The 27,936-nt window shown below is 40.7% G+C and overlaps 2 protein-coding genes across 2 annotated transcripts in view; one reads left to right on the top strand and one right to left on the bottom strand.

The window, feature by feature from the left end:
- Window positions 1–27,936, top strand: part of astn2 (astrotactin 2) — a 295,633-nt gene that overhangs the window by 225,074 nt on the left and 42,623 nt on the right. The window contains exons 17-19 of the mRNA XM_085463840.1: window positions 8,393–8,715; window positions 18,442–18,575; window positions 20,612–20,760. Coding sequence (XP_085319966.1) covers window positions 8,393–8,715; window positions 18,442–18,575; window positions 20,612–20,760 — 606 coding nt within the window. The remainder of the gene's footprint in view (window positions 1–8,392; window positions 8,716–18,441; window positions 18,576–20,611; window positions 20,761–27,936) is intronic.
- trim32 (tripartite motif containing 32) lies at window positions 886–4,576 on the bottom strand. Its single transcript, XM_085463841.1, has 2 exons — window positions 4,466–4,576; window positions 886–3,935 (listed from the first exon to the last, which is right to left on the bottom strand). Exon 2 carries the CDS (start codon window positions 3,921–3,923, stop codon window positions 1,887–1,889), a length of 2,037 nt encoding a protein of 678 aa, XP_085319967.1. The 5' UTR covers window positions 3,924–3,935; window positions 4,466–4,576; the 3' UTR covers window positions 886–1,886.

Below are 27,936 nucleotides of genomic sequence, written 5' to 3'. Positions count from 1 at the left end.
TTTCTGCTTTGTTCATAATGGGAACAGCTCTGTGTAAGAAAAAAAAAGCTATTGTGTTTTTCATCCTACTAGACTAAAACTACCAGGTGAAGCAAAAACCAAACAAAGGAAAACAAAGAGCTAAAACAGAGGTAAAATCTATGAGTGAGATAAACAGCTGGAATATCATCTGAAGCAGATAACAGAATTTTATGCTACATCTGTCTGTATTTCAGTGATATTGTGGTTAGGCCATGGCTGGAAAGTCACTGGAAGAAAATTACAAAAAATGTACAAATGTGAGATGTACAGAGAGAAATGTATGCAGCTCAGGCTGTGAATTTTAGTGACAGTTGCTTCACTGTCACTAAAGCCTAACGACTGCTCCAGAATGTTCTCAACTGGTGTCTCGTGTTTGGGCACGATGTATACAAGACTGACGGACAGAACTTTAATACCGCAACAAAAGACAATAATGTGCTCTCAAAGCCCCACAGAAAAAATGATAATGTGGTCAACCGAATAAAAGGTGCTTTTGGTTGTATTAACAAGGCTACCATTAAATGAACTTTAAAAGATGTAGTAATGTTCTGTTTTTCACCTTTACAGTCCTACATAAGTTTCCTAAAACATGAATTAAAAAGATAAACAAATTCCATTAATATCCCTATTACGGTTTAATAGTTCCACCACAGCACATAATATTGGAGTTTGGACTCTTTCCAGTTCACACCTTAATGTTTTAAATTTAATGTTCCCTGAATGTTACTGAATGCAATTTAATGAATGCTGGTACTTGGTTATGCTATGAGCTAACTGTGCAGTAAACATTAAAGCTGCCAGCTGCATTCAGCGACATCAATGTTAGTGTGTGCTACTTAAACCTAACACAAGAAAACAGTGATGTGTCGATAAAGTGCTTCACAGGCTCAAAGCCTTATGCTTTATTTAATGTAAATACATGTTTAGCGAAGGCCAGGCTGATTGGTGAGTACAGCAGCCAATAAAATGGGAAGGAAGAGAAAAAAAAAATCTGTGTCTCAGTAGCTTAGAAATCAGTTGCATCTTAGGCTTATTCCAAAGAGATAGCATGCCAGTGTGTTTAATCTTAAAAGTTTGCATGATCAGATCCACTAGACCAATATAAGGCCCAGTGGCCAGAATCAGCCCGCCAAAAATCTGGCCCACTGGATGGCTTTGGAAATTGTCAAGGAGGGCATAAATTTTAAACTTAACTATATTTTCACAAGTTTTACAGCTTTTCCTACTGACCTCCTCAGTGATCGTTTATACTTCACCAAAGTAAATAAACACCAGTAAACCATTAAATGAGAGAAAGCTCCTGTTTTTTCACCATCTACTATTTTTACAGTTGGTTCAGCATTAAAAGAAAAGAAAAAAAAAGACATTCTGTCAATTAATGAAAATAAATTTAGTTTGATTTTTTTTTGTACTTTTACACATTACTTCTTACAATTTAAGCCCAAAGCAACATTTCTATATCGTGTAGAAAAACTGATTTATCCTTGAAATTGCACTTGTTTCTTTTTATTGAAATATCTCAGGGACTAAATGTGTGATTAAACACTATCAGAAAGTCTGGCCCACTTAAGATCAAAGTGGGCTGTGCGTGTATGTGGCCCACAATGTAAAATGAGTTTGACATCCCTGCATTATAAGAACCGGATTCAACTTGAGATACTCAAGATAAAACCCAGTAGACTATAACCTGAACCTGAATTGAATTGACTGAACTACTGATTTAATAACCCAAATGAGAGCTACAGTGAGAACTGACTGGATTGCAGCTAAATTAAAGAGTGTTAAATAAGAGTATGTTTCTTCCTTTTCCAAACTTCTGTACTTTGCAATTGCACAACAAAGGGCAATTACACTTTGTTGTTCTTCTAAGAAGTAGAGGAATGCCTCCTCTGAATGTATGTGTAGACTTTAACACAGTGGTCCCAACAGTCCAGCACTAGCAGCTGTCCTTTCTGGGTAGTGGCCACTCCCACAGGACAGGTCAGCCCTTCCTGGATTAAAATATTGTATCCACCTTCTTTTGGAAACTGGAGGATTTCTTTCCTGCCACTGTCTGTAACCAGCAAATCTCCATTGGAATCCACACACATGCCAGTGATACAGCGGAAGTCTTCCGTCTCCGAGAAGAAATGGCTGAGCTGTTTGCCAAGCTGGCCATCAGTACCCACCGAACCGATGGAAAAGCCACCCTCCAGGTGGGGCTCATTCTGGCGTTTCTCAAAGTTCAGGGCCAAGCCCTGGGTAAAATAAACCGTTCCAGCTGCATCACATGTCACAAACTTTGGCCGTACAGCAGAGCAAAGTCTGTTGTAGCTGACCACACCTACATTGCGGTCTACCGCTATACACCACAGCTTGCCACCTTCGACATCTGACACCACAAACTGGCCTGATGGCATGGCAGTAATACCCCAGGGTTTAATCAGTTGGTTCTTGTGGCAGGCCACACAGTGTCCATCCATGGTGTAAACTTTAACTGAGTTATCGTAGTTGTCAGTGACACCAATCAAGCCTTGTGCAGTCACAGCAATAGATAAGGGGATGAGGTTAGGCAAATCAGCCCCCAGGAAGCTCAGGACAAAGTTGTCAATGCTACTAGCGCTGCGCCGAATTTCACGTTGGAAGCCTTTGCGATTAAAAATCTGGATACGGAAGTTCCCACGATCAGCCACCAGTACCTCACCTTGAGGCGTCACACAGATGCTGACAGGCAGATTGAAACTCCCAGGTAGAGTTCCCTTAGAGCCCATCTTCTTCACAAACTGGCAGACTGGCGGCCCTGAACTTGCCCGCGCTGCTCCAGGTGATCCTCCTCCTGCATCCATAGACTTTGATTTAAAGCTGCTTGGCGAACCACATACTGCCTCCTCCACAGCTGCAACCATGTCAATGTCTCGGTAAAGATCCACTGGAGCCACCACTTCACCTCCTGTAGCTCCCGCCCCCTCTACATCACTTTCAAGTGCAATTTCTAACCCACTCTCCTCATCATCTGTATTGATGGTGCAAGTTCTTGTGGTCAGCTGGCCCACTTCTAGAGGTTTAGACTGCTCTGTTCTGATCAGCTCTGGCTGTTGCAGTTTAAAGGTTGTGGGTAAACTGCTCCTCAGATCCAGTTCCTCATCATCACTGTCTCCGCCATCGTCTTTTAGCAAGGCAATGTCACTTTGTCTTGCTCGCATTGTCAGATAATCACAGCGTGACACCACTTTGACCTCTGCAATGTTAAGAAGATATGTCTGCTCCTCCAGGACCTGCGCGTTGAGCTTTTCTACTTCTGCCATGGAAGTCCTGAATGTCCTTCGAGACCTGCTGAGCTCCTCTTGAAGACGTAGCTCAGCTGTAGTGTAGTCCTGCTGTATTGTTCGGTACTTTAGTCTCAAGGACTTGGAAATGTTTTCAATTACTGTCTTTTTTTTCTGAATTTCTCCTATAACATCACGGAGAGCCTCCAGTTTACAACCCAGGTCCTTACGACGCTGTTCAGCAGCCACCCTTATCGGCTGGACTGAATGTCCTTCATGCAGGTGGCCATCTCCTTTGCAGAGCTCACAGAGAACTGAGGCACAATCGTGGCAGTACTGTCGCGGCAGGCGATTGCAGCAGGATTTGCACATTAGGGCGGCGGCAGCAGCACTGCAGGACATAGTGCAATCGAGAATCTTGAGCACAGTGAGATTGTCAGCCAACTGGGAGATGCTGCTCATACGGGAGACCTTGCTACAAAAGGGGCAGCGGACACCATTGATAGTATTGGCCAACAGCTTCTCCAGACACTGCCGGCACACTGTGTGACCACACTGCAGGAGCTTGGGTCGCATTTGTTCCTGGTTGTAGGTTTCCAGGCAGATGGGGCATTCGAGAACCTCCCTCATTAGATCTGGGTCAAGAGCAGCTGCCATTGTGGTCCTCACCTTAAATGGAAGAAATGAAAAGTTCTGTAACATTGTGCCACACTGTAACACTGAAGCAGACGAAACTAACAGATATTCAAAAAATAAACACAGGATGCAGCCACGCTTATTTGCCAGGTCAAGTTTAAGTTAGATTCTAGATAACAGAGCAGATTAGATCAACATTAACGGTTAGATACACAGTTCAATGACGTGGAGCTACTGAAACCCAACATATGGTGAGTGATGGCGTGTATCAGCAAGCTAAGAGATACACCGTGTCATGCTAATGAGAAACGGGAGTACTAGGTTAAATCCTACACCAACATAATGCTAACTTGTTGTTTTACAGCAGGTTGACACTGCAGTCCAGACTTGCAAAGGAAAAGTAAATCGCAGGCCTCACCACAATACGACAAATGCCCTTAGCCCTGCACATAAACAGTAGTGTTATTCACCGACAGTACTGACTTTGAAGGGCGTGCATTCAAACGTAAGAAAGGCGACTCGTCGTAAGAGTCTCTCGAGGCTTTTCTGCTTTTAAACATTACCTTCACTTCACTGTTTTGCTGGTTAAAAGTGCAGCGCTGTTGCGGGGCGTTCTGTATCTTTCGGCTATGCAGCTGCTAGTAAAGACTGCAGTGCTGACGACATCACGCACACACAACCGGGATGTTACGCAATACGCACAGAGGCGAGCCCTACGGTTGTTTTGATTGGCTGCCATTTAGTAAACGGAGAGCGCAGTTTTTCAGAATTACTGGAGCTCGCCACCTAGCGAGTTGGATGACCTCAGAAATTCCCAAAAGAAATACAACTCCATACCAAATGTTTTTAAATACAAAATTCTATCGATTTGGTTAGATTGGTATATGCAGTGAATAAACACACAGGCAAAAAGCAAGAGTAAGCATTGCATGTTTAGGTGTGATATAAATGCAGTTAGATGGATTCATATGTGTTCTTCTCCCAGCAACTTGTTAATTCAACAGTAAAATGTCTTGGTGCATTCTCAATCATCCAGGAAAGTAAATCTCCAAAAGTTGATTCTGTTCATCTGGACGGAGCGTTTTGTGGGAGAAACGTTTCGTCACTCATCCAAGTGACTTCTTCAGTCTCAGCTGACTGCAGGTTTCCCCAATCTTATAAACAGTACATTTGCATAATGACTGAAACCAGCCCACTGAAGGAACAATGGGCCAATTCCTTAATCTTAATTATGCAAAATCTCATGACCATTGATCAACAACCACTGACCAAAACCCACTGATCAAAGACCAATGATCAATGGCCATGAGTACCATTCACAAAGAGTTGGGTGCAATCACAGCATTGTAAGATGGTGACAGATGTACCCTTAGGCCCCCTTCTCGATTCAGAGATGGTCTTTCGCTTTTCACGTAAATGCCGTCCTTGACTCCGCGCTGGACGTAGCGTTTCTCCCATAAAACCCTACGTCCAGATGAACAGAATCAACTTTTGGAGATCAACAGTAAAATGCAATAAACACAATAAAATTATTGCAATGTCATTTTAGCAGAATATCCTTCTCCATTAAAGCTACCCCCTTTTAAGTTAGATAACTGGTTAACTTGTAACCAAGTAACCAAACTTGTAGCTGAGAAAACTATTCTCCCATAGCATACCTGAAGCAGTGTTCACAAGCTTTGTTTTTAAAAGAAGGCAGTAATTACACAGAGTGACCATTAGATGTCAGAATAGGTCTACTTAGAATGTTCACACGATACAGATATCAGCAACAAAATTAAAACCACTGACAGGTGAAGTGAATACCACTGGTAATCCAGTTACAGCACAATGTTCTGCCGGGTCCCGGCAATCATGTGGATTACTCTGACACGTGCCACCATTGTTGCAGACAAAACACAACCCTTGTCTGCATGGCGACAGCACCTCCCTTTGCTTTAACAGCACTGGCTTCCCCCAAAGGTCATGTCCCACCTATTCTGCAGAAACGCCGACCAGCTAAGGCAACATGAGTCTGTGTTTTTAACCTGGTCTGCAAACTCTCCTGATATCAGTCAAACATCAATGGGATATGCAGGAACAAGCCTGGAGGAGGCCCCACCCCACAACCCATAGGACCCATCAGATTAGCTGGCAGTGTCTGGTGCTAGACATCACACCACACTGCTGAAAACTCCCATGTCCCCAGTGGGTGAGAGCTGTTGTGTCAGCTGCAGAGTTGCAACACTGAGCTCGTGGCTTTAATGTTGGAGCTGATGATTTACTTTAACAGGACTATCTAAAAATGGCCCACTTCAAGATATATCCTAAGATATTTAATATTTCTTTTAGCCTACTATCATCAGAGCCGTAATTGTTGTGCTGCCCTTTTTTCTCTATATTAGTTAAAAGAAATGTATATAATTTACAATATCTATACTTAAAGCAAGGACCTGTTAAAATCACTAGTTAGTATGGACCTGTTATAGTTGTCTTACTAAAGCAATAACATCATCCGCCCATAGTGAGTGTATCTGTATCTAATTGCCTTAGAAAGATACCTGACTCTGTTGCTGTTGTTGCGTGGGCAACATCACTCTGGCCAAAGGGGATGGGTCCCTGTTGACTTAATTATGATGCAACCAGTCTACAAAGAGATTTTAATTAACAAAGAAAGATCAAGATTAATAGCAAGTAACCTCACCACACTTATCTCTTTACAGTGTTTTGGTGACAGGCAAGTCTTGCACAAGCATCACATCTATTCCACACAGTAAAGAGCTGTCACAGCTAAAGAGGCAACAAGCTGGGTCACTCCTTAAACTGCGAATTTGGGGAAATTTCTCTAAATGTGTGTGGAGTGTACTTTATACACCACAAATAAGCAGGCTCACAGACACAGGTGCACAATGCTTAGGTGATATGGGATTTATTGTGGGAGCTGGTTGACAACATCGCTTTTCATTGTCTGTGCTTCCTTGTGAAGTGGGTGTAATTGGGCTCATGGGCCTCCCATTGAGCCTGTTTGCATTGTGTTTCAAATGAAGTTACCACCCACCTTTAAAGTGTCATCTAGCTGGACACAGGGAATAACTAACAAAGACACACAAAATTTTCTTTGACACACAGACTTACGGAACAAGTCTTAGCTACCTGACATGAAATACAGCTTAGATTTAATAACTAAACTTTGAGCACAGATGGTTATTTCAGAGCCACTTTTTAATATTATCCTGGAAGAATCCACTCTGGTATATTTGTCTAAACCCAGTATTCTTTTTGGATATGATACTTAATTGTTGCAACGACTTTGTTGTCAAATTTTTACTTACTTACCTCGATTTTTAATTGAAACGATCATGGAAATGCCACATAAATGTAATGTAAATTAGAATAGTTCGAAAATGTTTCTTTTGTATTTGCAGATAAATATTTCACATTTTTTATAAGATGCCTGCTATTTTCTTTTATGCGTTGCATGCTGTAAATGTGTTATTTGATGCTTGCAGTTTTCATTTCTGCAAAGCTAATTCTTAATAGGCCTTTTAAAAGAGCATCTCTAATTGGCCCAACTGAACATGCAATGAAGAGGAAGAGCAAACTTAAACTGTCTACACTTTCAGTAAGCGTGACTATAGAGTAGGATTTTGCACACTGCTGTTTTTGTACATGTGTAGAGGCTGATGTTGTAATTTACACTGATAAAAACAGATTTGTTTTCAGTATTATGCGTCTCATTTTGCATATTTCTCATTGTGTTTTCTCCGCAGTTTGTTACACAGCGAGACAGTGCATTATATGTAATTGTTATATCGTGAAAGAAGCTTTGGTGCACTCTTATTTATTGTTTTAGAAAAAATACATTATCGCTTAGTTGGAAAACTTGCATTTCTTTGGAAAGTAAACGGAAACAAAAGCATATCTGCCACATCAGCGCAGATGGCAGATGTGCTCCACTGAAACATGTGGCTTGCTGTGTCCTCCAAATCAATCACTCAACACCCGATTAGCAATCTCTCTCCTCCCCTGTTTCTTTCACTTCCTCTTCTTTCCATGTGGTGTGTTATTTTCCTGCTTAAGGAGGAAATGATGAAAAAGAATCTCCCCAAACTCCAGTGAGGACATCAAAAAGTGGTAATTGACACTTATGAGAAGAAACCAGGCACATCCCCTCCCTCCTTCTTTTATCCCCTAGCCATTCCTCTTTTGTCTATGACAGCTGATGGTCATAAGGGATTAGGTTTTTTGTTTTTTTTCTTTCAAGTAAATCCAGATGGTGATATTCTATGCAACTAATCTTCTTTTTTTCCAAGCAAGGTTAAATTATTTTTACAGAGTTAAGAAAAGGGGGATTGTCTTTATAATTATGAAAGCGTACATATAAAAAAAGAAAGAATCTGACACTGTGGCATCAATCATTTAAAGTAAATCAATATTGCATTTAATTGTTTATCTCCTTCCTTTGACTAATGCCCCATATAACACCCCTTTCTCCCCAAAAACCCCTCCAGAGGCAACGGAGCAGGGTATTGGTGGAGGCGGGCGTCGTGAGCTGAAGTCACTTCCCTTCATCAGCTACCTGTCGGCGCTGCAGAAGAGCCAGCTTTTATCTGATGACATGGTGAATGGTGTGGAGATCCGCTGTGAAGAAAAGGGCAGCTGTCCAGCTGGCTGCCACCTATGCCATCACCAGGCCATGATGGGCGGAGTATCGGGAAGAGGCCGCACTGGTAACAGCAGGACTGGTGAACAGCCTTCCCCCATCCCTGTTCTGCTGGAAGTCAGTCGCGTCGTGCCCCTTTACAGCTTGGTCCAAGACAACGTCACCAAAGAGGTGAGAAAGCAGCGTGGGAGTATAGGAAGCTCTGTGTCTGTGTGCCAGCTTACATGCACATGCATGTGTGCAAAGGGAAAAGGGACAGATGAGAATGTGAACTGTCAACCTAATTAAGAGGTGTGATGCTACTCAAAGCAAAAGCAATCCGCATACAGGAATAAACTTTCACCACTTTATTTAAAAATCCTTTTTTTTTTTGTTTTTTTTAATGAAATGCCTAATTTTATCATTAATACCGCAATTCCTTCTATTTTCCCAAGTTTGCAAGATTTAATCTGCTAACATTTATACATATCGTTTAAATATGAATATGATTATCCCATATATATATAGATAGATAGATAGACAGACAGACAGACAGACAGACAGACAGACAGATATGCAAATCTGTCTTCACATCTTTACACTGCTGGTGGTTTGTGCTGACAAGCTGGCAGCTAAATACTGCACCACTGGGCATTCAGTTAATGGTGATGTAATCAAACTTTCTAACTGTACATATTTGTTGTTGTCTGAAGCGTTTAACTGATGCAGTTATAAGAATTCAACTCTAGGTGGCATTGGTTGGTTGACTTTGACCGCTGGAAACGAATACTGTAATACAGAGGGACTAAAAAGGATGACATCATGGTTTTCTCTTGTGGGGAAGTCGATGTGTATATGTGTGAGATATGCGCGCCCGTGTCTAAACAAGTATATACAGCTGAATGTAATATCAGCTTAATTGCCACGTGCTGCACTATGATTCATCCCATTTCAGATGTCTTTGGATCTTTTTGCAGAGAAAGTTAATCATATCACATTTCCTTTCCATAAGCAAATTTACTAATGGGGTCTGGCTAAATATTAGACCATATTTTCTTTGTTTGTTCATTCAGCACTTTTTTATTTTTGATACCTAAGTTTTGATAACTTTGTCTTCTCAGTGTGAGTAAACAAGATTTCAGGTAACGTCCACCTAAGACATGTGCATGCATATATACGGAGGAGTTTAGCTTAGTTTAGCTTTACCCTTATCAATCATTCAGCAATCAAATGTATTTGTGTGTGTGTGTGTGTGTGTGTGTGTGTGTGTGTGTGTGTGTGTGTATATATATGTGAACCTATGATCGCACATACACGATATAGCTTCCTGTACGTGCCTCCCATAACAAGTACCACAGCCCCAAAGAAAAGAAGGCACAATCAATAGTAGACGGCCCATAGTGGGCTTCATCAATACATAAACGTGAGGAAGAGTAAAATGCCTCTCTTCCAAACACCTTGCTATCCATCCATCCTTTTCTCTTCCCCTACCCACTAGTGGTCTTCTGGGGGTTTAGAGAGTGAGATGTATGAGAAGGAGGAGGAGGAAGAGGAGGAGAAGGGCTAGACTGCAGTGGATCGCTCAGCCCTTCTGAGGTAGCTTGAGGCAGGATTATTAGCTTCTTATTGATGTCATCGACCTCTTGCTCCTCTTTTCTTCGCTTTCTCTTCTTCTCTCGGCCACAGCTGCTTCTAGTCAGAATGGCACATACCTACATTGCATTAGAGACAAGCGACGACCTGCCTCGCTACACACGCAACCACCCTCTCGCTCTGTCACTCTCTTCCTTTATGTGTTTCCGTCTCACATGCGCAATTTTGCTTGAGACTGTCTTTCTACTTGGCTGAGTCTATCAGGAAAGACAGCTGCCATGTGGCAAAAGCTTTCTCAGAGATGAAGTACTTTTTTTCCCCCTTTAGCCCATGGAAGCAATCAAAATAGAAGCTTTGTTATCTAGTTTATGATTAGGTGGACCGAGATCATATCTATATGTGTCGACCACTTACTCTTTTTTTGCCTCCTTTTGTCCCTCCTTTCCGAGGTCCTGGCATCTGTCAGTAACCTCCCCCCCCCCCCCCCCCCCCCAGCTGCCTGATTGTTTGACAGGACGCATCACGTCCATTTCACTACTGACTCACGTGACGCCAGAAGGGGATTTGGTCACAATGTGAAATCAGCCTTTCCCTGTAAAGACTATAACAGAACTTTTTTTTTTACAGTCAACTGAAACTAAACAAAAAAGAAACCTAAAGTGAAAATTGAAAATAGGCTTTTGAAACCGATAAAAGCTAAGTGAACTGATACTGGATGGTTATAAAACCTCAAAATAAAGTAACAATGTACAAGAAATGTCTTTATTTTTAGTCTTTTTAGTCCACAGTATGGGTTTTTTGTTTTTTTTCTTTTGGTACTCAATTAAAGTTTATTGCAACATCTTCAATAGTTGCAATTTACCTTTTTAAAAAGTGATCCTTTCAAATACTGAATAACACAAAGATGTAATTCTGTGTATCCATGTCATTTGAGTCCGAACAAGATTTCAGTCCCAGAGCTTGTGGGTTTTTTGATTGCTTATTCATTCTTCATTTGCACTTTTAGATGGATTTATAGATGATAATGATTATTTTTGGAAGTGTAGACTTGAGGTTTCCTCCGTCTTTTTGGTTTGGTCCTAAATGCCTCTCATGTTGCTCTGTTCTCTGGCAGGGCGTCTTTTAGATCGAGTCTTGACTTGAATTCAACTGGAACCAGTCTTGGAATTGCACTGGTGGTCTTGCTTACTGGGCAGATGCATGTATGAAAATAAATACATGCATATGCAGATTACCACAGACTTTTTTAGTCCCACAGAAGAAAAAACCAAGGTAAAAAAAATAAAATATAATAAGCTTATTGCTTGCCAGTAGTTCTGTGTTGCTATGACTGAATTACGGCAAACCTTTTGAACAAATTGGTTGTGAGTCTAATGGGTCAGAATGCTCTATATCTTGGAGAATTGTTGCTGTCATGCTCTGACCATTATCCAGTACTGCAGCCCCTCGCAGGGGTGTGTCTCCAATATTTCCGAAGAGTAGATGAGAGACTACAGGTTTAAAATGAAAACGGCAACACCATTAACCAAGAGAGTATAGTAGGCACTGCATAGGGAGCAAGTAACATACAATACCTTGTAACACATAGCGCAAAGTTCAATTATACAATTAGAAGTAACTGGACAGATCACATCATGTCAAACAAAACTGTTACAATAAATATTTAATGGAGTATCATGTCAAATGCTTCTCAAGTTCACCTTTAGGACAGTTGTTGTGGACTCTAATGAACCTTTACTGTCACCTTTAGCAAGTGGAATTTAGTTCAACTGATAAAATGCCTGACTTGGCTAAAGATAGTGTTTTTAATTCACTGACCTGTTGAATTATGAAATATGATGTGGTGTGTTTTGATGAATTTGGCTGAAACTCATACAGTGCTCACGCCGTCGCGCCTAAAAGCGGGGAAATAATCAGTAAACAGCAGTGTGCCAGTTCCATGCGCAGCCACGCATGCCCAACACATAACAGAACCACTGTGTTTGACAGATGAGGTGGTGGTCAGTAAAGGATTTTTATGTTTGTGTGTGTGGTTTCATCACTCAATAGAAATTTATCCCAGATCTGCACACGTTTCCTTTTTTTATGCTTTTATTAAGTGCACTAATGCCATTGTGGGGTTTCTGTCACCCTGAATCCTCAGAAGGTATGTTCATGAAGTCTTCTCTTTTCATCTTTGGCAAAGAAACATGTGCACCTACTTCCTGGAGGACATTATTAACTGGCTTTGCAGAGCAGCCATAAAGTTCTTTTTTCCTCCCCCTTCAGGTCACAGAGTTTATTTGGTTTGTAGAACAACAACACTTCTTGAATACTGCTGCAAATTTATGTTATAAACTAACTTTCTAGATTCCAGAATCATAAATCTAATTAAAATTTAATTTAGTTTAATTCGATTCAATTCAATTTACGGGGGGAAAAAAGCAAAGAGAGGGAGGAAAACAGAGAGAGATGAAAAAAGGCAAAGACTAAAGCAACAATAACAAAGAAGGAAGGCGAACGCTCCTGTAGGGTAGATAATTAAACAATTTTCTATAAAACCTGCATGGTCAGTGCATACTATTTACATCCTCATCCACAAACATCCATTAATTACATCAGCAGCAGTACAGACTTGTTCTTTATGCTTCAGCCAAAACAGTTTGACCTCACAGACACAAACCTTTCTTTCCAATAACAAAGCCCCAAAAAGTGTATTAGTGTTCATACAACTTACAGAATGAATGCTTAAAAGTAGCATAGATAATTACTAGGGGTGCAACGATACACAAAATTCACGGTTCGGTTCGATACTTTGGTGTCACGGTTCGATATTTTTTCGATACAAAAAAAATGTTCATGCATTTTTAATTTGTCATTTATTAAAATTATAAATATATATTTTAACTCAAAAGTACAGTTTTTAAATTTAACCCTAACCCTAACCCTTGTGCGTGTTTTTTATTTTGACAGCGAATGCGCACCTGCGGACCACTTATGTGCAGCCCTGGTTATATAGCTCGTCATATTGCAGCCACAGAAATTATTTTGTCCATGAAACCATAAAGCTGCACTTTCTTTTTGCCTTATAGTCTGATTTGTCATAACTTCTCCGTTTTGTGGTAAGCTTTTCTTTGGCTGTCACTTCTTCACCCTGACCTGTCTTATTTGGCTCAGCAGAACTGAAATGCTTTTACACGCGCACTCACATAAGCTCAGCGATTCTCTGCGCGATCAACCTCTCACATGTTTAAGCTTGCTGCGGGAGATTTCACTTGTCATGTTTGCATAGTAAGCTAACGATTAATAAGACGATGTCAGAGGAATTGGTGCACAAATTATCATCACTCACAGATCAGTGCTGTCGCTCTCTATACACAGTTCGCACGATTGCAAAGTGAAAGCAAAAAAACAAGCGCAAATTCAAACGCGACTTCAATATGTCACATATTGACAGTGGCTCACCGATGCCAATGACATAATTACCCAGCTACATTTCTGAAAGAATGCAAAAGCATTGACATATATTTTTCCTACAATAGCCCGACGGGCAGGGAAGAGATAGATTTTGGTAGCCCGACTGAAAAAATCGCTAGCTCCGGGACGTCGGGCTAGCGATATTGCGAGCCCTGTATCTGATTGAGGAATCACTCATCTTTGGAAAAGAGAGTTTATTACAGAGAAATGTCTCTTTCCAAAATAAAAGCTATACTATCCGCTTCTTCTGGGCTATATTCTCAGCAGCATAAGGAGAATCATGTGCTAACAGCTGTCTAAATGACTCGGCTAAAGTTAGTAGCATGCTTGTTGTTTTTGTCTTTGCACTAGGATGATGTCGGTGTAAATGTGCAGTCATATTCGTTGTGTTCCCACTAGTGCTTTCAGGTTAATCTCGTTGAAATGACCTTAACGCCACAACACGGCAAATCTCCGTTAACGAGCTACCGCCGATCGCTCCGTGCATGGGGCTAGACGGCCAACACGTTAACGAGCTAACTGCGCTAACACACTAGTTCACACCAATGTAATTGAGCATTGCATGGCACATCCAACATACTGTTTTACTTTAGTCCATGACTCGCTTACCTTCAGGGTCATACGTCACATGAAAACCAAAATAATTCCAAACACCAGATCTGAATGAGGGTCAATTTGCCTGTTGCAAGGAGAGCTTAACTTCTGTCTCGCTAGCTTGCCCTGTGCTCTTCCTTCTGACTATGCTGTCTGTGTGGAGCGCTCAGTGGATCTGCGCTCGACAGTGCAGCCTAGGCGGAGTAGTCGAACACAGATTCACTGAGCGCTCCACACAGACAGCATCGTCAGAAGGAAAATTGATAAAATAAATTACAAATGTTGTATTGTTCGATACATATGCGTACCGAACCGAAAGCACTGTATCGAACGGTTCAATATCGATACGAATATCGTTGCACCCCTAATAATTACCTCAGTAAAGGATATGGTTTGTTTTATCGTTATTATTGTTATAATTGTTTCTTAGCTGTTTTTAATTGCCTAATGCTATCTTGTAACAGAAAATACAATAACACACTAACCATCACTTTACTTTGCTGGAAAGGTCAGATCGGCTCAGAACATCTTCAGGCAGAACTGGGACACCAAAAAACCCAAACCTTCCTAATATTTGAGAGTTTTCAAACACACTATCAACCTCTGTTTGAACCAACCTTTGAGCTGCCCCCACTGTCCCATTTCCTGGAAGGTTCCTAGAAGCAGCCCATTGGTTCCCTTGTTAACACCATTAGCCTTGAATGATGGAAAGGGCCAGATAAATGCATGTGTGCATGCACGCACACGCACAGAAAGAACATCATTATGGTGGGCTGTGTGTGTGTGTGTGTGTGTGTGCCGTGTCTTACACTCTTTACCACCACTGGTGATTATTTTATAAATCAATACTCTGGGCCAGCTGGCCAGTGTTTTTGTGTATTAGCCTCTGGATACAGACAGTAATATGGTCAGCATAGACTAGACAAACAGATTAATACATTAAAGACGTCACTATGGCGTTGCTTGCTTACTTGTAAGTCACGACAGGCATCTAGAAAAGTGAAAGGTCTAAATTGTGTTTTGGTGCCAACGAGTCTGCAGGGTTTAAATGACGTCAAAGCTCAGAATTTGTGGCTTGAGTTTTTGCTGATGCTCACTTGCCCTCAATGTTCACTGCTCTTGTCTTACATTTGACGTGGGGAGTGATTGCATTTCAACTTGATTCGTTCAGTGTTGATAAGGTTAGCAGAGACAAAGTTGTGCCGTGTTTGCGAACCGGTAAAACGGCGTGTTAGAGGCACTAGCAGGTTCCTAAAAGTGAATGTGTTTGAGGTGCACAAAGACTCTGTCCTCAGAGAGAGCCTTCTTTACGGAAACACCACCTTTTCTAATATGAAGCTTAATGGATAATGTTTGGTTCTTACAGAATGTGTATGGATCTGTGGAGTTCTGGGAAATGCAGAATACGCAGTTAATTGATAAAGTGTAGAGTAGCCTCCTCTTGCCAACTGTGACTTATGTAGCAACAGCACTGAACACACATACACTCTGACCCGGGATTTTCATTGTGTTTGTTTATTTCATCACTGGATTTTTTTCCTGCCTATTTATTTCTTTTCACTCTCACCTGCCGCATACGTTGCTGTCTTCGTCACCACGAGCCACCGCACGCATTCTATCGTAATTAAATGCTTTTGTTCCCTGCTGAACTTTAAATCCTCGTCTTTATTTTACCTCCTGCATCCCCACCCAACTCCCACCTCGTTCCCTAAACCAAAATTAGATTCCCTGTTTACCCAAAGGAGAATGGCTTGCATTACTCTTCAAACATAAACACAGTGGTAATCGCTTTGTCTGTTTTTCACATGTGCAGCCATGCAATCAAGCGCAGAAACCCATATGGGTTTTTTTTTTCCTTCTAGGAATCTGATGGTGGTACAGGCACTGCGGTCCTGTGGTCTTTCTCTCTTTTGCCCCTGGTATTGGAGATCGTTTCTCATATTTGCCTAGACTGTGTGCGTGCATAGACCTTGAGCCCGTGTTATTTGTGTGTGTTGCATTTCACTGTGGCCTGCTTCCCATTGATTTGAGGTGGCAAGACTACTGCTGTTGTTGTTTTCTGGCAGCAGTTTACCACATGGGTTCATCCGGTGGGGGTGGGGGGGGGGGGGGGGGGGTGGCATAATAACCTTTTCGGTTTTCCAATGGATTATAATATGGCTCTGGATTATAGTGCTTGCCTGCCCCCTATAATACCTAATTTAGAGCCCTGGTACTGTACTGGAGGATGTAATGATGAAGTGTGCGCTGCAAAAGGATCCATTCCCTAGTAAAGTCAGGGAATGTGTTTCAGTGTCGGAAGTCCCCATTTTCACACCTTTGTTTGTAGATTTTTTTCACTGTCCTATTTTATTTCTCTCTTTCTTCCTTTCTTTCTTTCTTCAGCCTCACCCTCTTTATTTTCCTCACTCTTTCCTCTGCTGCTCATTTAGGTCATTTGTGCTCTCAAGGTACTTTGCCTCGAGTGGAAGAAGTCAGTTCCCATGAAAGTCTGTTGAGCCTTCTTTGAGGCTCACAATGCAATGTTATGGAAATGCTAACATCAGCTTCTGAGTGCATACCCTGACTCAATTTTGGCCAAGCTGTTTGCCTCTCTGGTCAGGCCTATGACCAAAGTCAGCTCGAATGTCACTTCTACTAATCAACACACTGCAGAAAATCTTTGTTGGCGTTTCTCAAATGAAACGAAACAGTGAGCTGTTGAAATTAATCATGATCATGTTTGTTTTTCACTTTGTTTGTGTGCAGCATGTACTCAGTCGTCTTAGAGATGTGTGCGTAGTATCATCAGTTGCTCTGCTTTTGAATCAGCGTCATATGCCATGCGTTCGAACAATAAGGGGCCTCCTTCCTCCTTTTTGTTGGATACCTGGTACACAATGCTACTGTTTCTGCACGGCTTCAGTGCCCTTTTTTTGAGATCACGATCAAGCACGTCTCCAAAGTAGCCTGCATGAGGTAACACTTGTTGTGGAAGTTTTCCATTTAAATAAAGCCTGCAGACGAGCGGTGAGCGGTAGCTAACATTCTTTAATCAAAACACAAAAGAACAGAAAAACCAAGCTTGGTGGAGAGCCTGCATGATCGCGGGGCAGACGGAGACACGGAGTCTCTCTGAGCCTAGCATGGCTCTCAGTTAAATACCTTTTCCAGGAACAAAAGGCAGTACACAGCTGTTTCACACCTTAAGGTTCACACTCCCTTGCTACCTCCCAGAGTCCTCGAAGAGACAAAAGACTCTTCCTGTGGAGTTGTCTGCTTCCCCCAACTTCCTTACTAGACCCCCACCATCTGTCTTACTGTATGAGTGTGAGACATGTTAAAATCCAGTGGCACCAAGGCATTATACAATAACATAATGTGATTAATACATAAGTAAAAGAAATTCCTATACACACTATCAACCAGTTAGAGCACATAAATTACTGAGTGCTCATTGATCTGTAGTGTGACGGGGAGTCGTAGTGATGGTGAACTCTCTTGAACTCACCCTCAAGAGAGCCTGCAGCTTTAACGAAAGCCCTGACATTATATTTTATTGCTTTGATGGTTATATTGGCATTTTGCTGCCTTTTAGAAGATGGCTGAGCTACGACCTTTTTTTTTAAAAACTTTTTTCATCCACCTGTAAATGAAGTAGCACAAGGAGATGCCAGAAGTTGATCTCATCTATTAATATCTCACTACCCGCTACCCTGGAATGGGAGGTGGCTAGTGTCACAGCTCTCACTCATCTATCATAGAAGTCACAGTGCATCTATGATATCACAGTGTAAGCACAGTGATAGTGTCACAGTGTTAATGCTAGTGTGATGTTCCTGCCTTCTGGTAATTGGGAACGGTGGGTATGAAAAGGTCACTCTCTTTTTGACTGTGTGTGTGTGTGTGTGTGTGTGTGTGTGTGTGTGTGTGTGTGTGTGTGTGTGTGTGTGTGTGTGCGCCTCTCTGCTGTTACATCTTTATGAGACTTACATTGAGTTCTGAACAATTTTGAGGGCATTTTGACCAGTCCTTACTCCGTCAAATGTAAGACTATATTTTTACTGGCTGTCTCCTGGAGTTCATTTCAGGGAACTGTCAAAGGTAAATGAAAAATTGACTGACATAAGATGAATGTCTGTGTGTGCTGTTATGTGGAGGAAACCAGTGGAGGAAACTGGTTGAGGGGGTGGGCTGGGTGGGAGGTGAGGAGGGGGGAATGGGATAAGCATAGCTGGACAGTAAGCCCTTGTTTCAAAAGATAATTACATTTCTCTCACCTGTTACCCTTTACAGGCCTTAAAGAGTGCCACAATGAGCTCATACTGGTGTGCTGGAAAGGGCGATGTCATCGATAACTGGTGTCGCTGTGACCTGAGTGCCTTCAGCAAAGATGGCCTGCCTAACTGCAGTCCCCTCAGGCAGCCGATGTAAGTGTGAGGTGACACTATGACACTTTGGAATCCATGCACATACACAAGAGAGGTTTTATGGATGCATGCACCAGTGCACTGCAGGGACACTTATACGCACATGGATATGCGCACACATACACACTTACCTGTCTCTCTCGACTCCAGGGGCACTTGAGAAAGCTGTAGACATAAGCACAGTCCCTGAAGTTCTAATAACTGTCAGTCGGCCCTTACACTTCCCTGACAAGAACATGCTCTCATTCAGGGTGTCCTAATAATACCCCTGAGCCTTTTGTGAGTCATCCGCCCAAGCGATTGTTGCCTTAAAAAATCTTTAAAAAGAAACAGGAAATTGAAAGGGCAAGACTTTGATGATAAATTATCTAAAGTCATAAAAAAATCATAACTAAAAAAATGAACAAACTGGATTCATTTTATTTTTGATTTGCATAATTAAAGCAGTAAATTGTATTATGGCACACATCATTAATGCATTCAAAAGAATTATCCCTATTATAGTTTGGTTGACACAGCGGATTATAAAGTCCAAGTCCAAGAAACTGACAACATAAGATCATATTTCCCTACCCTCCCAATGCATGGATACCCAAAGGCTGGAAGAGCAGCAGCAGGAGGAAAAACAGAATAGGTGCAAGTGATAACAGATATTGCAATCATTAAGCCAAGTATAGGCCCCCAATAAACCATCTACCTATACAATGTGTTCGTCGCCTATAAGAGCTAGCATAGGTTCCAACCCTTCTGCATCCCTGAACTTGATAAGTGTTTAAGAAAATGGGTGTATGGATACAAGAAAAACACAGAATGAAAAGAGGCCCTGGGGGTGGGGGGAGGTTGCAAAGCAGCTTGCACTTGCACAATTGTAAGTATCCTAAAGCACCGAAAGTAGTTTTCCCTAAATTAGAAGTTTTTCTAAATACATTTTTCAGAGTTTTAGCTTGAATGAATTGCTGACAGTTTGCCTTATTTTAAAGTTTTTCTTCCATGTTTTTAGGGCCATATGCTGCATGCATATGCCTCTTGACTGGCTAAGCCAGTTTATACATTCATTGAGGGTTTCTAGCTTACGTGTATAAATGGTATGGAGGTAACTGACTGGTCCTTCTCTTTGTGACTTTTTAAAGTTTTACTGGACCATTTAAATAGCAAAATAATCAGTTCCATCCTTTATTAACAGCTGTTTCTTTTGTAATGATTGTGCAGAGAAAACTCTGTGAGTTTTGGCAGTTCAGTACCATTCCTGTGGGCCCAAATGTTATAATATATGCTGACCCTTGACTTTTAAGCCAAGAAGCAAAATAGATAGGAAGTGATATTGAAATCAGACTCTAGTTTATTTTGCACAGATGTTATAGAAGTACTCTGAAATGCATAAACCTTTTGACTGTTTTCTTAGTATTTTGTTTATGAATTGTGGTTGTTGACTTACTTGATGCCACAAACAGAGTTTTGGTTTCTGTAACTCTACGACCTGACAAAAAAAAAAGCCCAAGAGTCACTGCAGCTGCCAAAATCTCCAACTCTGGTTAGTGGTAGACACATTAAGAACCTGAAATAAATATTATTATTGTGTGTGAGGATAAAACTGAGCATCAAAACAGCTAACCTCTTTCATGGCATTGTCACAGACACAGCTGGAGAGCAGACAAAAATTGAAATGTTGTTCTTTTATCTCTTTTGAGGGATTAAAGGGGGAAAACTACACATGGAAAGCTGCTGGAGCACATGTGGCTTTGGAATGCTGTTTTGTTCCAAGTCTCTGTTTGCTATTCTGTTGTCAGATGACATATAGCTGGAGGTGGTGCACTCTCTAGTCCAACACAATAACAACAACACGTGGGATTCCCACTTATCCATTTGAGATTTATGACCATGCTTTCAGCATAAAGCATACGCTGATACAATCTTATGTGAAACTCCAGATGAGGATGCCAAATAGTTGTGGAAGCATTTTATCTCATTGTTCATATATGTCTGGTTTTTTTTGTGTGTTTTTTTTTATCTTATCTTGTATTCTCTGTATTGTTTAGTTTGCGCCTATCCCCTTACCTGGAGCCCTCAAGCACAATGGTCGCCCTGGAGTGGATGGATGTGGAGCCTCTGATTGGCTGCAAAGTTTCTGACTACATCATCCAGCACAAACGAGTGGAGGATCCCTCAGAGGCAGAGATCTACACAGGTAGAGGAGCTTAAATTGGCTAAAAGCATCTTTTTAATTAAGCTTTCTTATTGTTGGTCTTTGTTCCACATATATTCATAGCAACATATAAAAGTACAAATAGTTACATTCACAAACACAAAAGCTGAGAATAAGAAATGTTTATACTATTGATTCTATAATAAATAAAGTCTGTTATGCATTGAGTTAGAAGCCTAACCTTTATGTTAGGAGATCTGAGATGGGATTGGGCTTGCAGGAAAAGCAATTACCCACATCAGGTGATGTACTGCTGGAACACTGATGAGCTTTAGGTCAAGCTGGAGTGAGAGACTCCTTTTTTTCAGATTGGTGATGAAGCGATGTCGGAAAGGAAGATGAGAGATTTCACTGACAGATACAAGAATAAAGATGTTTAATGAGTTGATTAGAAGACTCAAATAAGAAGAATTAAACTTACATTTGCAGTGAATGAGTTTAAAGCTTTTGTCTGGATACAGAACAGGCGTGGGAGTTCAGACTGAGGATGGGAGAAGATGACGTAGGACAATTTATCAGGGACGTAAATGGTACTGACCGCTGCACTGTGGGGATAGGGGAATGGTCATGGTAGTGACGGGAGGTGGGGTGAGTCAGGGAAAAGGGCAAGATTTAATAATATTGGAGAAATGAGATGGTCTGGCTTTAGACACTGGGATGCACGGACAGGCCATCCATCATCCAGGGGAGGAGCTAATGAAGCGTGGGCACCAGAGAAAGAGAGGGCACAGATAGCTAGACAGAGCCATGCTGGCAGAGGTGAGGTACGGAGGGGCAGATGGTGTGGGTGACTCACTTTGCTATGTGCCAGTCACCACTCTAATTCATGTTATAACAGAGAACAATGCAGATTGAAATCATTGTCTTCATCTTTTGTCTTTTTAACTTTATTCTGTGTTTTTTTCTTTCTGAACTTTCTTTAACCCTTTAAAGCCGGTCAGAGCGGACACGCTCCATTTTGCGTAACTATTTTTAAATCCCGGTAGCTCTGCAACCACGTAAGCTAGCGCAATAATTTTTTTTGCATATGAAACCGGAGGAGTTGTACTTACATCTTATGCCATCAGCTTGTCCTCGGTCACAGTTTCCTTCCACATATAGCTTTGCAAAAACTGCATAAAAAGCGCTTGCAGCAACAAAAACATAATATTCCAGAAACACGCTTTACCGATCCGATCAGCTGTTTGTAACACTTCCTACGTCCATCAGCGTGAACTATCGCATGTCCTGCATGACCTGCCCGAAACCGGAAGTGACGTCATTTTGCGGAAATGTAGTCTTTTTTACCATCGTGGCCTTATGAGCCTATACTTGTATTTTTAAAAGTTATTTTTGACTTTATGACTTTCTGTGTCGTTTCTGGGATGCTGAGGACTCATATTGCACTGCTGGAAATAGTTTATTTTGATGCATATGCTGATATTTTGCAAATTTGCACTGTAATATATTTTTTTCGTTTTTCCTGCAGTATATGAAAATTGGTGTATCTCAAAAATAAAACTATGAAGACACTCAAAATAAATTTCCCGTGGTGGGAAACTAGTTTGTGCAACTTTTTTGTATTTACAGTTTTGAGGGATGAGCCTCTTAAATTTCTCTAACTAGAAATATATGTTAAAAAAACAAAAACGATTTTCAATTTTTTTGTAGTTTATTGCACTTTTTTGCAATTTATGTAATTACTATGCACTTAATGCAGACATATTATTAAAATTTGGGCTATAATGGTTGTATTTATGTATAGCAACTTGAAATGCTCCAAAAAATGGCTCGGTTCTATGGTATGTCTTAAAGGGTTAAAATAGGAGTTTGGTGACAAGCAGTGCACTTACATGCTCCATATGTTTACTTAATATATATGACACTTCTAATGACCCACTTTTGCCTTTGTATACCAAAACAGTGGATTTAAAATAAATCAGTGGTGTGATCAGGGTTTAACAAAAGTATCCCATCAACTTTTTAGGACTTACATTGAATGTACTATTGGAAAATGATTAAAAAGCAGCCAAATGAGACTCATTCTCTTTTTATTACATAAAAAAGCAAATGAATGATATGGAGTCATTTCCAAGCATTCAGTTTGCATTTGGTAGCTTTTCACTACAACTCTTAATAAAGACGTGTCAATCCAAGTGAAGGAGACCATCATTAGGCTGAAAAAAACCTGTCAGAGAACTTTAGGAGTGGCCAAATCAACAGCCTAGTACATCCAATGTGCTGGCTGGCTCTGCAGCATCACCACAGCAGACAGCTATTGGATCATTGCATAATTCTTTCCTTGGTTAAGAAAAACATCTTCACAACTTTAGCAAAGTCAAGAAAACCCTCAAGAAGACATCAATGTCAAAGTCTGCAATCGAGAAATGAAATAAATACAGAGGGTTTACGACAATGTACAATTCACAGATTATACTCAAAAGCAGAAAGACCAGATTTGACTTTTCTAACTGAGCCTGCCAAGTTCAGGGAGGAAAAAAGTATATATTTAAAAAATGTTAAAACAATCTTTGGACACATGAAATCAAGATTAACTTGTTACAAAATGACGGGAAAGAAAAGTATGGAGAATAAATAGAAACAGCTCATTAGCTGAAGCATATCACATTATCTGTCAAACATGATGCAGGCGCTGTTATGGCATGGGCATATATAGCAGACGGTGGAACCAAGCCACTGGTTTTTAATAATGACGTGATTGCTGATAGAAGTAGCAGGATGAATTGCGAAGTGTAGAGAGAAATAATCTCTGCTCAGATTCAGCCCCGTTCTGCAAAACTGATCAGATGGCGCAAATGGATAGTGTCCCAAAGCGTACTGCTAAAGCAGGCCAAGAGTTTCTCCATGCAAAGTTTGGTGATATTCTTCATTGCTTAAGTCAGTCAACTGATCTCAACCCAATAGAGCAAGTTTTGCAGTGGAAAATCTCTAGAATCTTCTCAAAACAGGAGATGCAGCGTTTGATGATTTCCAGGGGTTCAAGACTGCCTGCTGTTACTGACTGAAAATGATTTATTTAAAATGATGTTAGGCCAATTACACGTGGAGCCTCTAAATTTGACGGACTGTATAGCTGAACTTCCTAAACAGTTAAAGCAATACATTTGTCAATTCCCTTAAATTAAAGCTAAAATCCAGCACTTCAATCACACCTTGATTTAAAACCCACTGTGATGGTGTACAGAGGCAAAATTACAAAATTGGTTTCATTGTGCAAATAGTTATGGACCTAACTGTAAAGGCTGCCTCTTAAAATCAAGAGATCCAGTTCTCTGAGCTCAACAAATAAAGGAGCATGTTTTTCAAGAACTGCCGTTTTCTCACACTTATGTATTTTGAAGTTATTGGACTTTATTTATTTAAGAAGAATTTCAGAAGCATTTACTGGGAAACAAATTGTGAAACCAAAAGCTGAAATTAAAAAAACGTCCAGCTGAGCACTATACAATACTCACCTTGTGTATAAAAAGTGCAATATGTTTTAAAGCCGAGCCATTCCTCAGTGCTATATTTTTTTCTCAGCTCCTCCTGCCTTTCACAGACAAATGCACATTGACAGATTTCCTTATGGCAGCTGCCACTAAGGCCAGCTTTCGTTGGCCAAGCAGCAGTTTGGGGGATAAACCTTTTGCTTGAGGGCATCTTGGTGGTTTTTTGGATACAAGTGTTTCTCCTTCATTTTCCCCGTTCACATTTTCCGAGACTGTGTGACGATATGAACCACTGAGCTCGTAGTCAAGCTTCTCCAACATCTTAGGGTGGGTACACTCTAGGATTATTCGGCTGAATTACAGTAAAACCATGTTTGACCATTCTAGGGAAAAATCCTGATCCAAAGCTTAAGTCAGGGATGACAGTTGGCACTATAAAGCAGTGTGAGGTGATATTCACTTTTCATGTGTTAAAGAGGGAATATTATGGAAGATGTGACTTTTTGTATTTTTATATTTGAATGTTGAATAAGGGACTAGTTTATTATAAAAGTGCTCTTTGAAGCATTTGGCTCTTCCATGATAAATTACAGGACACCTATGGTGTTCAGAAATGTAAACATAAAACATACAAATAACAGTTGTTTCTCAGTATTACTGGAAACAAAAAGCTAGATAAAACACTAATAACAATGTATGGTAGAGAGGGATGAGCATGACCGCATCCTACTTAATCAGTAGTAATAGCAGTACCTTCATCCAGGAGACGGGGTATAGCCGAAGCCAGCATTAACCCTCTCAGGCTCAAATTAAATTTTTCTTGCTAATGCACAAAAGAATACCTGCAGTGGTACTTCTGAGTAAAACAAACTCATAAAATATGTATGTGGGGTAATCAGGTTGTTAGCTTTTAACTGTTGCAAATCTGCAACGCCTGTCTTGAGAGGGTTAATGGAACTTGAGGATGCATCTGCATCCATTCAAAGCTGAAACACTGCTACAGGCTGGCGTCTGACATAAAAGAAATATAGACGGCTTCAAACAGACACTCAGCCATGCTGAGTATGAGTCACACATCCAGAGCACACACAGCCATATGCACACTCATACAGATGGCAGACAGAAAGAGTGTGAAGATGCAGACACTTGGATACAGTCTTTATTGGATTCACAAAGCCATGTTTCTATGTTATTGCTGTCTAGATGAGGACAGGAGAAAAGACCGTGTCCCTCTATTGTTCAGGTCAGTCACAGGACATAAATAAGTCCACAGATTTGGCTTCTCTGATTGTGAGAGGGCCGATGTTATCCACTGGAAACCGGCATGTGCAACCTGCTTTTACATGATTTATGATACAAATTAAAGCTGCACTCACATATTTATCCGTTAGACATCAGCAGAGTAAGTCACACACCTCAGCTGAAATGTGTGGGGATAACACTTGGGGGGGAAAAAAGAAGAAGAAAAAAGTAAATTCAGTCATCGCTCCAGTCATCGCTAAAGAGGAAGACTCGCTTTTATTTTTCAAATGCTTTTTTCCACAAGCTGGGGTTAAATAAGCTGATTTGAATGACGTAATGTGCCACCCTTTTGGCTTAGGTTTTTCATCCTTAACAACTTCCTGCATGAATAGATGCAATCATAAAGTCCTTGAAAATCTTTACAGTGAAAGCTCTCTTCCTCCAAGCTAATATTCATAAATGTTTCTGATGTGACTCCGTCTTGCCTGGTGATGCGTATTGATTCTACACCTCAGTTACCTCATAATTGGTAAAGGGGATCTGTGTTTACTGGAAATTTCATGTCAAAGTTTGAGTGTGTTCTTTGGAAGTGCCTTATTCAGTTATAAACCCTCCATCAGTACGGTCGGTGGCGTAAGAACCAGCCACGTTAGCTCCCTGACTTCTCGTTTCTTATGCCACTTCTATGCCTCTCCCTAATTTCTTTTTCTTAGCCTGCTCTACTTGCACTGTATTTGGCCGTGAATCCAGGAAAAGACAATATTATTTTTACATATGGTAGGGCTGTTGTACTAACTGTTATAAACAAAAAAGGCCTTAAAAATAAAAGCAGGTAACAAAATACAATGCGATGTATGAAGTCTGTCAATAGCATGTCTTCCTGCAACCTTAAAACTTTCATCCGTGCCCGAGAAACAGCCCACAACTGAGTTTATTTGCACTTTTTATATATATCATTTGTTGCCATTTGTCTCCGTTCACTCCTTTTCCTCCAAGAAGCATTTATTTTATAACGTTAGCCATTCTAACCACATCTGTACAAGCCATTAGGAACCAATTTTCTTAGCTTATCCTACTTATCAGTACTTTTTGAAAACTTGTCACTTTTTTTTAAGGCTTCACCCTGGTCCCTCACAAATCATGAGTAGTAAGGATAGCAGATGAGCCCTTAGTGCATTTATCTTGTTGTTTATGTGGACAACGCTGTACTAGCAACCCTAAGGGCTTAAATACAATCACGTCCATAGTAGATACCTCTGTGCTATTCTCAAAAGCCTCCAGTTTGCACATAGTAAAACGGGAAATGTTAGTAAAAAGGTTCCTTTTAAGCTTGAACTTCACTATTGCTGGAACCCAGAGTTTATATTGCTACAGTAGAAGTTGGGAAACGTGTGGTTTAAATAACTTGAGAGGTGACACATTGCTGTAGAAGTAATTTGAAATATTGTCTTGTTTTTGCTCCAACTACCTATTCCAGTCAGACTATACTGGCATGCAAAAGAGAATTCTTATAGTTCTGAGCGATTACTGGGGAATCCCGTCCCCAGAATGTGTATCTGCAGTGTGTTGACAGAGACGCTGCCATGCAAAATGCATCCACAGTGATGCACCAATCAGAATCAAAAAATACTGTTGTGGAGTATAGGGCTCTGCAGTTAATACAATTTTCCAGTTATTATTTTCACTTCTGATGAGTATGAAAATAAAACATACAAGATAAAAGAAATGACAGTGCAGCGCTTCATTTTGCAGTGATGCTCTTGATTTGTCTTGTGTTATAAATCTGGCCCAGCGTTTGTCTTTACAGCAGCGCGCTTTCACCCTGCCAGACTGGGGTACAAGCCAAGATGGTGGAAAGAGTGCCTTTGAATTATCAGTTATTTATATTTCAAGGAAACAGTTAAAGCATCTTTGTAAAGTCAACTCTCAACCGGTGAGCCATGTTTTCCTTCAGGGGCTTCCAAAGAATTGTGTCACAACTTACAGATACGCAACTTATGTTAGAAAATGTCTATCTTATTGTAAAATATAGCATGTAGGCAAGTGAAGCGAGGAGTTAATAACGACTGGAACAGGGAATTCTACACAACATCTGTTACAAAGATAAAAAGGTTTTAATGGGCAACCTCTAAACATGAAAAATGATCCTGATGGGCAGTCAAATTAAAATGGATATCTCTGTGACCTCTGGTGACCGCCACAGAAAGCAATTAACTACTCATATTATCTGTTAGAAACAGAATCAAATTTGAGGAAATCCCTGAACATTAGTGGCACTTTTTGTTTTGGTTAAAACACTATTTCTGTTTTAATCTTCCATCTGAATATGGGGTGATAGCGCCATTAAAATCCGTCAGTATAATATGGCTAAGGGTAAACTAATATAGGGAATAGCCCTCCTCCCTCTAAATATTATTTACTCTCCCGATCAGGAATGGATGTGTTTAAATCATTGACTTCAGACTCAGGCTCAAGCCTCTAGATG

Source organism: Copadichromis virginalis, linkage group LG7, assembly GCF_057382275.1.
Source record: "Copadichromis virginalis isolate Kocher_CV1m ecotype Utaka linkage group LG7, C_Virginalis_male_GT1.1, whole genome shotgun sequence".
Lineage (NCBI taxonomy): Eukaryota > Metazoa > Chordata > Actinopteri > Cichliformes > Cichlidae > Copadichromis > Copadichromis virginalis.
The sequence above is the reverse complement of the archived record's forward strand: the minus strand, read 5'-3'. Positions and strand labels throughout refer to the sequence as shown.

Coding starts and splice junctions, on each gene's coding strand:
- trim32 (XM_085463841.1), bottom strand. CDS start 3,923: ATGGCAGCTGCTCTTGACCCAGATCTAATGAGGGAGGTTCTCGAATGC.